This window comes from Peromyscus leucopus, unplaced genomic scaffold (assembly GCF_004664715.2).
Source record: "Peromyscus leucopus breed LL Stock unplaced genomic scaffold, UCI_PerLeu_2.1 scaffold_1705, whole genome shotgun sequence".
Lineage (NCBI taxonomy): Eukaryota > Metazoa > Chordata > Mammalia > Rodentia > Cricetidae > Peromyscus > Peromyscus leucopus.
Window position 1 is genome coordinate 11113 of NW_023504892.1, and position 9209 is coordinate 20321.

Below are 9209 nucleotides of genomic sequence, written 5' to 3' on the forward strand. Positions count from 1 at the left end.
GGAATGGTAATCCATAAAGACACATATTTAGAAGGCAGTTTGGTTGGCAAATGACATCTGCATTTCAAAACTGTAATAGGTGTTTCCCACCATTGGCCCTGACACTTCTGCAACCATGGCCTTTGCCTTGGCTTTCAGTATCAGACAGAAGCTCCCTCCCAGGGAGGTACAGGGTTGGGGTCAGGTGATATGACCTTAAATCCAATTGGAGAATGAGTGAATCCATTATAGTCATGCCCTTATCACACCAGAAGGCACATTTTTGTTCTCTGTGTAACTGGAAGTACAATAGTTGGCTTTGATTTTTGTTTCTATGTCTGATTTTACATTTAATGTTGCTTCACCTGTTCTGAGTGATACTGGGATTGAGCACATAGGGTTCTCACTAAGGAAACCCACAAATACAATAGGGATAAAATATGCCTTCCTTAAGCCAATGGTGGTGGCATACACTTTTAATTCCTGAACTCAGATGGCAGAGGTACGCACATCTCTGAGTTTGAGGCCAGCTTGGTCTACAGAGTGAATTCCAGGACAGACCTACACAGAGAAACCCTGTCTCAACAAACAAACCAACCAACAAAACAACTGTTCCTGTCAATCTGTTCCACTCCGCCACACCCATGGCCTCACACACCCCACAATACCACCCTCTGACCCCACCACTGAGAGCACAGCCAGTGAGCTGCAGTAAGAATTATACTAAGCAGGTGTCTTAGTTGGGGTTTCTATTGCTGCATTGACACACCATGACCAAAAAGCAAGTTCTGAATAAAAGGGTTTATTTGGCTTACATTTCCACAGTGTAGTCAGCATTGAAGGAAGCCTGGAAAAAAACTCAAACAGTGCAGGAACCAGGATGCAGGAGCTGATGCAGATTCTGGGCTCTTCCATATCAATCACTGGTTTAGACAATGTCCTGGGCAGCAGAGCCTGAAAAGTGGCTCCACCCCTTGCCAGCTGTGGCACTCAGGTGAGCGGGCCCTATAGCTCTCAAGGGCAGTGGTGGAGAGCTGGCCCTGGTGCACAGGTGCAGGAGAGTGGGTGGGCTAACCATCTCAGCTACCACCCAGTCCCAGGTCCAGGGTTTCGAGTTGGCTCACCCCGGCATCTACCCCATCCATGAACTGCTGGGATATGTTAGGGGCTGATCTTTAGAAGCATAGTTGCAGGATGTCCGTGACACAGGACTACAATAAACAGGATGTCTGAAAGGGGTGCAGAGGAGGATCCAGTATCGACAGTGTAGTAGAAGCCAGAACCCTTGAACCCAAACAATAACTCACTGCAACAAACATTTGTAAGTAAAGATATCTGAGGAAAAGTTTATACTGCGTGACACACCACAGCTCCCATGGCAAGATTTATTTTTTAATTTTTATTTAGATTTTTGGGGATATTTATTTATTTGTTGGTTGTTGTTGTTTTCTTTTGCAAAGAAGGTTGCAAAGGCAGTGAGCAGTTAGGGAGAGATAGAAAGATGATGTAAATTGGGGTATAATTTCCAAAGAACCAATAAAAAGTTAAACAAGAAACGAAGAAGAAGAAGAAGAAGAAGAAGAAGAAGAAGAAGAAGAAGAAGAAGAAGAAGAAAGAAAGAAAGAAAGAAAGAAAGAAAGAAAGAAAGAAAGAAAGAAAGAAAGAAAGAAAGAAAGAAAGAAAGAAAGAAAGAAAATGTCCTGAAGACTTGGCTAAAGCCTGAACTATGAAGGCCTTTTCTGTTCTCAACTGAGAATGGTTCCACAGCAAGGAATGGTTCGTTGACAGCAGACCTATACTGAGGAATCCTCACCAGTTAGACAGCTTCAGGGACAAGCAGGCTTGACCCACTTGTGGCCATGAAATGCTTCAGGTGTGACAGGCCAGAAGATGGCATTGTTGAAGGCTTCAGGTGTTCCTTGAGAGCATCAGCTAATACATGACCACTCAGTGGCTATGTGTGAACTCATTCACCAATGGTGACAGAGCCTGGTTAGTCATCCATCATGCTCTTGACCCATTCCTCTGTGGTAAACCTCTTCACACAGCTGTCTTCCACGTGCCAGGAATTGGGCTCTGCAGAGAACACATCACAGCAGAATCTCTCCACTCTGGGTGTACAGACATAGGAACACACAGCTCCAGGTCTGTGGACTGGGATGAACTTGCATGTGTACTTTATCTTCTCCTGCTCCTCACAGAAGTGAGTGACAGGCAGCTGTTGGATGCATTTGTCTATTTCACTCTCTAGATGTTCAAGATCGCTCCTCTCTGCTTCAAAACCAATGATTTGCTGTTCGTTCCCATCCAAACCAATGAACAAATATCCCCCGTCAGTGTTGGCAAATGCAGAAAGATGTCGAGGGATGAGCTCTTTAATGCGCTTCTGCAGCTGTTTCCCAGAAAGCAATGTAGCTTCAACAAAGGTGGATCTGGAGAAGGGGAAGTCTTCCTGGTGCTGAAATTGTGTCTTGTTAAAAACTGGAGTAGCCAGGTCCTCCACATGACTCTCTTCTTCTACTCCAGGGCAGACTCTTTGTGCAGGCAGCTCTGGTCCCACACAGGATCGCCCTCCAGTTTCTTTCAGGTCTTGGAGGAACTCGAGAGCAGCAGCAGCATTCACTTCAACTGAGGATGACATGCTTCTGGTGTACAAATTGGTTCTCAGGGTGGCAATCAGCAGCCCAAAGAAGTCCAGGCTCCACGATTTTACAAAGATATAAACGTAGCCTCCATCCTCTGTGATGTCTAGGTGCCAATTAACAAATGGCAGACATTGAAAAAGAGAGGCTTCCAAATCCAGTCCCAGTCCATCCCTGGTGAGGTTATGATCTTCATTTTCAATTTGAACCTTGATCACCCCACCTCCAGAGTTCAGGAGAGTACACACAGCTTGAGAGATGTTTTCATTCTCCCGTTTTCTGAGGTGATGGCTCTTCATTTTCTTTCTATTCTTCTCCCCAAGTGTGAGTGCTCCGACATCTAGAACCAGTTGAGCACAGTCTGTGTCCAGATCAACAGTGACGGCCATTCCTCCAGCAGCCTTTGTAATTTCAAGATGAATTTCTTTCCTGTAAAACAGACAGAGCCTTTAGAATGAGACTTAACCAGGAAAGAGCAAATCTGTACTGTGGAGCCAACAGCACAATCTTTGGCTACACGTGTTCCACAGGACCCGGTACCATGCAGGTGGAGAAACAGTCCTTTTTCAGAGACTTTGCACTCATTAGCTGAACTTATAAGTCTACAGGTTTTTCAGGTGTGATGTTACAAGTGTAGGTAAGCCCTTTGAATTTTCAATCCCATTTTAATCTTCACTTACATCTTTTCCAGTCCTTGATATAGTATTCAGCCTCCTCTAAATAAAGCCCAGTGGAATCTATATGACTTTTATCTTTTATGAAATATAGGCTTTAGTTATGCAATTTTTTAAGATTTATTTATTTTAGGTCTACTGATGTTTTACCTGCATGTCTGTCTTATAGACCATGTGCATGTAGTAGCCCCGGAGGCTGGAAGATGGCATCAGATCCCTTGAAACGGGAGTTACAGGTGATTGTTACCACTATGTGGGTGCTGGGTATTGAAATCTTGTGTTCTGGAAGACCAGTAAGTGCTCCCAATCACTGAGCCATCTTCCTAGCTCAGCTTTCAAATTATTTATGATTAGTATTCATTCTGTCTATTTTGTAATTAGGCTATTTGTTTACCTTTGACTGAGTGCATTATCTTCTTGGATATTAACCCTTTATCAGACTGTGCATTACAAATCTTTCTCCCTCTGTAGACTGTCTGTTTTTTTCATTGCTGTGCAAGAACAATCTAGTTTGATGAAATCACAGGTCTACTTTGATTTTTTTTTTCTTGCGCTTTAGGAAACACCAGGACACGTTTTTTCTCTGTTGCTGTGACAAATATCCTGACCAAAACAACTTCAGGTTGGAACAGGTTTAATTCCAGCTCACCATCCACCACTGAGGAATGTCAAAGCAGGAAGTGGAAGGCAGGCCTACTTACTATTCCACACAACACTACCTTTGACCAAAGAACTCACTTCTCAGCCAAAGAAATGTCCCAGAAACCATGAAGGATGTTGCTGGCTGGCTAGCTTTCTTCTGCTGTTCAGTTTTCCCTGTCTTGCGACTGTAGCTGCCCAAAGGGTTCTGGATGCTCCTACATCAATTAACAATCAAGACAATCTCACACACAGACCAATCGATTATAGGCAATCCCTCAAATGATGTACTCTTCCCAGATAATTCTAGGTTGGGTCCAGTTGACAGTAGAGCCAATCAAGGCAACATCCAAATGACCTTTGCCAAAACTTGGTCATGTAACTTTTCTTCTGTGTCTTTTCTTAGTAGTTTTTGTGTTTCTTACATATTTTTTCTGGTCTTACATTTCTATGTATAACTAATTTTGTATTTGGCTTGTGTAATATGGTGTAGGAAAAGATCAAATCTCATTCTGTACAAGTGGACATCACCTCAAGTGTCTGAACAACTTTGTCTACTGTCTACAGTGTTACTTTCTGTGAAGGAGTTCTTGCTTATTTGCTTCCTGGTTTTGCGTGGGCCTTGATTTCCAATTGTTCATAAGAGTTTTGGGTTTAGATTAAAAACTGTCCAGTTAAGAAAGTAACCAGCTCTGCTAATCTTTCTAGGGAACCTCCATGCCTGTCTTTACTAATTAGCTGGGCATGTCCTCATCCTCAGCCTCAGCATGAAGTCAGCCTTGAGACCTCTGTGACTGGGGAGGTGGCTCTGTCGGGAAAGTGTTTGTTGTGCAGCATGAGGACCTGAGTTTGGATTCCCAGCACCCACCTAAAAAGCTGAGAATGACTGTATGTGCCTAACACCCCAATGTTGGTATCAAAGACAGGGATCCCTGTGTCTAATTAACCAGGTAGTTCTTTCTTCTCAAATTATAGCACCGACCTGGGGGAAATTCTTTCTGAAGGAAACTGGGGATTCAGGGTGTCTAGTCAGTTATGTTTGACAGGAAAGAGGATGACATTCTTACTCTGCCACAATTGCAGGTTGGTAAGAAATGACAGAAAAGAGGGGACTGAAGTGGTGAGCCATCCAGGTGTGAGCCCATTTTCCCTGATACCCTGCCAGAGATCATCATCTCCAACTAAAAGGCTTCAAGGAACCTAGCATGATGTTGGCCATGGGAGGCTGATGTGGGTATTGTGAGCTTGAGACATGCAGAACACATACAGTGAGTTAGAGGCCAGCCTGGGGCAAACACCAAGACACTGTCTACCTCCCTCCCCTCTAAAATATGCAAACAAAACCACAACTGAAGTAAACTGGAACTAAAGCAGCCTGTACTGCCAGAAGGGAGCAGTTTCAGTTCTACCCAGTTAGAAGCTGCAGACCCGCCCTGTTCCATGCCCTGCTGAGCAGTCTCAGGTCCTCATTGTCTCCCAGCCCCTCCTCTCCAGCACCTTCCTTATCAGGACCTGTGCTAAGCCAACACCCCTGGGTCACTCTCCTCATGGATAGGGGACTGAAACCACATCTCACACCAAAGTGCCAAAGGACAATACTCATGTCCCCAGGAAATGTGGAACTCAAGGGGGATGCAATACAGTCCTAGTTAATGGAGTTGTGGGCTAGTTCTGGACACTGGCCTTCTCACTCCAAAACCTGTGACTATGTTAAATTTTCAATGGTTCCCCTCTGGATAAGTGAGACAGTTGATTAGCTTGATCTGTTTGGGAGGCATCCAGGCAGTGGGACCAAGACCTGTCCTCAGTGCATGGGCTGGCTCTTTGGAACCTGGGGCTTATGCAGGGACACTTGGCTCAGCCTGGAAGGAGGGACTGGACGTGCCTGGACTGAATCTACCAGGTTGAACTCAAACCCCAGGGGAGTCTTTACCCTGGAGGAGATGGGTATCTGGGGTGGGCTGGGAGGAAGTTGGAGGGCTGGAGGGGGGAGGACAAAAGAATCTGTGGCTGATATGCAAAATTAAATTAAATTATAAAATAAAATTTTAAAAAATTTCAATGGTTCAAAATTCACTTATTTTAAGCATGTCTCTGGGACACAATCCTTCAAAAACAAACAGGACAAGTAAGCCACAAACCCAGGCATGTAAATTCATTAACCTCTTTGTAACTTTAGGTCTGGTTTACAAAACAGATTGCCCCATCACCTTTATAAACATTTTGCCTATGTGCCATGTGCTTCTACCCTCTATCCAGAGGATGTCCCTTGTTCCTCCTGGACAAATACCCCTGTCCCCTTTTCCTTTTCTCCTTCCTTTATTCTCCCTTCTCCCCTATCTCCTTCACCAGTGCATCCTAGCCCATTCTAATACAGATCTAAATCTAAATCTAAAATTAAATCTAAATCTACATCTAAATCTAAATCTCCCTTTTCCTCCTCCTAAAAGTTGCCCATAAATTCTGGGGGTGAGGTTGCAAGCCTTTAATCCCAGCACTTGGGAGGAAGAGCTAGGTGGATCTCTGTGAGTTTGAGGGGCAGCCTGGTCTACAGAGGGAGATCCAGGACAGGCACTAAAACTGCAGGGAGAAACTCTGTCAAAAAAAAACCTAAAAAAAAAAAAAATGACTCCTGCAAGGTGATTTGCTGCACGTTTCTGCCTGAGTCAGAAAACAGCCACTTGAAGTTAACTTTCCTGGCCCCACTTAGAAAAGAATCCCTGAGTAAAAACAGGTATTTGGCTGGGGTTTATAACTAACCTGGAGTCCGAGTTTCACAGAAAAGATTCAGTGTACTTCAAAAAGTGTTACAGTAGAGGTTTTTAGTATAGTTCACCTTACTTCAGAAAGTGTTACAGTAGAGGTTTTTAGTATAGTTCACCTTATTTCAGGAAGTGTTATACAGTAGTGCTGTTTTGGATACTTTCACTTCAGGAAGTGTTAAACAGTAGTGCTGTTTTGGATACTTTCCCTTACTTCAGGAAGTGTTATACAGTAGTGCTGTTTTGGATACTTCCCCTTACTTCAGGAAGTGTTACAGTGGCGTTTTTAGTATAGTACTTCTTTTCAAGCACTCACAGTGGCTATATATTGATTCCACAAAGCCAGTTTCTCTCCAAGGCTTGCCTGGACAGGTACTGTAAAGTGCTGGTTCTCACTGGTTAGGTCCTACTGTATTGGCTCTGTTTGTTCTAAAGGAAAGAATTAATATGGGACACAGAACGAGTGCTTGGAAAATGACCAACGTTGTTGATCAGGAGATGGACTATGCAGAACTGGTTCTCTCTGCAGGAGAAAGCACACTTGAAGAAAAGAATAGGAAGTCAATGAAAGACCCTCAACTGAGAAGAAGAGAGGCCCCAAATTTCTCACAGGCTGTGTGTACTCGGCTGAATTCTGGAGGGGCTATGGTCAAGGCTCACCTTAAGAATTCCAATTACAAGCGTTATCGGAGACGCAGAGGGCAGGGCGGCTGCTGTCCGCTCGCCGCCGCAATGCTGGGGGGCAGCTCCGGGGATGGCGAGCGTGACACCGACAACGATGCAGCGGGGGCGGGGGCCGCATCCCCTGCCATCGACGTCCCTGCACAGGTCTCGGACCCAAGTATGGTGAGTCGGATGTCCCATCCGAACTCCAAGTGTTAAAAGAACCCCTGCAGCAGCCCACGTTCCCCTTCGTAGTGGCAAACCAGCTACTGCTTGTCTCCTTGCTGGAACACTTGAGCCATGTGCAAGAGCCAAACCCCCTTCATTCAAAACAGGTGTTTAAATTACTCTGCCAGACTTTTATCAAGATGGGGCTGCTGTCTTCATTTACCTGCAGTGATGAGTTTAGCTCCCTGAAACGACACCACAACAGGGCCATCACTCATTTAATGAGGTCTGCCAAAGAGAGAGTGAGCCAGGATCCTTGTGAAGATAATTCTTACATGCAGAAAATCAGATCCAGGGAGATAGCTTTTGAAGCACAAACCTCACGCTACTTAAATGAATTTGAAGAGCTTGCCATCTTAGGAAAGGGAGGATATGGAAGAGTATACAAGGTCCAGAACAAAATAGACCGTCAGCATTATGCAATTAAGAAAATCCTGATTAACAGTGCAACTAAAACAGACTGTATGAAGGAGCTACGAGAAGCAAAGGTTCTGGCAGGTCTCCGACACCCCAACATTGTTGGCTATCACGCTTCATGGCTAGAACTTGTTCGTGTGGTTCGGCCACAAGACAGAGTTCCCATTCAACTGCCCTCTCTTGAAGTACTGTCAGAGCATGAAGGGGACAGAGATCAAGGTGATATTAAAGACAATGAAAGCAGCTCATCCATTATCTTTGCTGAACTCACCTCAGAAAAAGAGAAACCTTTTGGTGAATCTGACATTAAAAACGAGAATAACAACTTGGTGAGCCGCACTGCTGATTTAGTGATCAGGAACAGCAGTGAATTTGAATCGTCCATTGAGCTCCAAGAAAATGACTCGACCGATTTGTCTATCAGACCAGTTGTCAAGCATCAGCTGCCACTGGGGCATAACTCAGACTTGGAAGGGAATTCTACATCCACGGATGAGTCCTCTGAAGGCAATTTGAACCTGCTGGAGCAGATAGAGGTTCGGTACCACCTGATGCTGCACATCCAGTTGCAGCTGTGTGAGCTGTCCCTGCGGGACTGGATAGCCGAGAGGAACAAGCGGAGCCGGGAGTATGTGGATGAAGCTGCCTGTCCCTCCGTCATGGCCAGTGTTGCAACAAAAATATTTCAAGAATTGGTGGAAGGTGTCTTTTACATGCATAACATGGGCATTGTCCACAGAGATCTGAAGCCTAGAAATATTTTTCTTCATGGCCCTGATCACCAAGTAAAAATAGGAGACTTTGGTCTGGCCTGTGCAGTAATCATACAGAAGAGCTCAGACTGGACCAGCAGAAATGGAAAGGGAATGCCAACACATATGTCCAGAGTGGGGACCTGTCTGTATGTGTCACCCGAACAGTTGGAAGGATCCGAGTATGATGCCAAGTCAGATATGTATAGCCTGGGTGTGATCCTGCTCGAGCTCTTTCAGCCATTCCGGACAGAAATGGAGTGAGCAACAGTCTTAACAGGCATAAGGACTGGTCGGATACCCGAATCCCTTAGTAAGAGGTGTCCGGTACAAGCCAAGTATATCCAGCTCCTAACTGGGAGGAATGCATCACAGAGACCGTCTGCTCTTCAGCTGCTGCAGAGTGAACTTTTCCAGACAACTGGAAATGTTAATCTCACATTGCAGATGAAG

At 44.9% G+C, this 9209-nt stretch overlaps 2 protein-coding genes across 2 annotated transcripts; one reads left to right on the forward strand and one right to left on the reverse strand.

Moving 5' to 3' along the window:
* Positions 1-1957: 1957 nt before the first annotated feature.
* Positions 1958-3046, reverse strand: LOC114689363 (schlafen family member 12-like). Its single transcript, XM_028863691.2, has one exon. It carries the CDS (start codon positions 3008-3010, stop codon positions 1973-1975), a length of 1038 nt encoding a protein of 345 aa, XP_028719524.1. The 5' UTR covers positions 3011-3046; the 3' UTR covers positions 1958-1972.
* A 4295-nt stretch (positions 3047-7341) lies between these two features.
* Positions 7342-9020, forward strand: LOC114689364 (eukaryotic translation initiation factor 2-alpha kinase 1-like). Its single transcript, XM_037201858.1, has 2 exons — positions 7342-7542; positions 7695-9020. Exons 1-2 carry the CDS (start codon positions 7342-7344, stop codon positions 9018-9020), a joined length of 1527 nt encoding a protein of 508 aa, XP_037057753.1.
* Positions 9021-9209: the final 189 nt, after the last annotated feature.

Excerpts from the sequence above, each read along its gene's own strand:
- LOC114689363 (XM_028863691.2), bottom strand. The coding sequence starts at position 3,010 with ATGGCCGTCACTGTTGATCTGGACACAGACTGTGCTCAACTGGTTCTA.
- LOC114689364 (XM_037201858.1), top strand. The coding sequence starts at position 7,342 with ATGGTCAAGGCTCACCTTAAGAATTCCAATTACAAGCGTTATCGGAGA. Across the intron at positions 7,543-7,694 it reads AGGTCTCGGACCCAAGTATG|GTGTTTAAATTACTCTGCCA; the intron begins GTGAGTCGGATG and ends CATTCAAAACAG.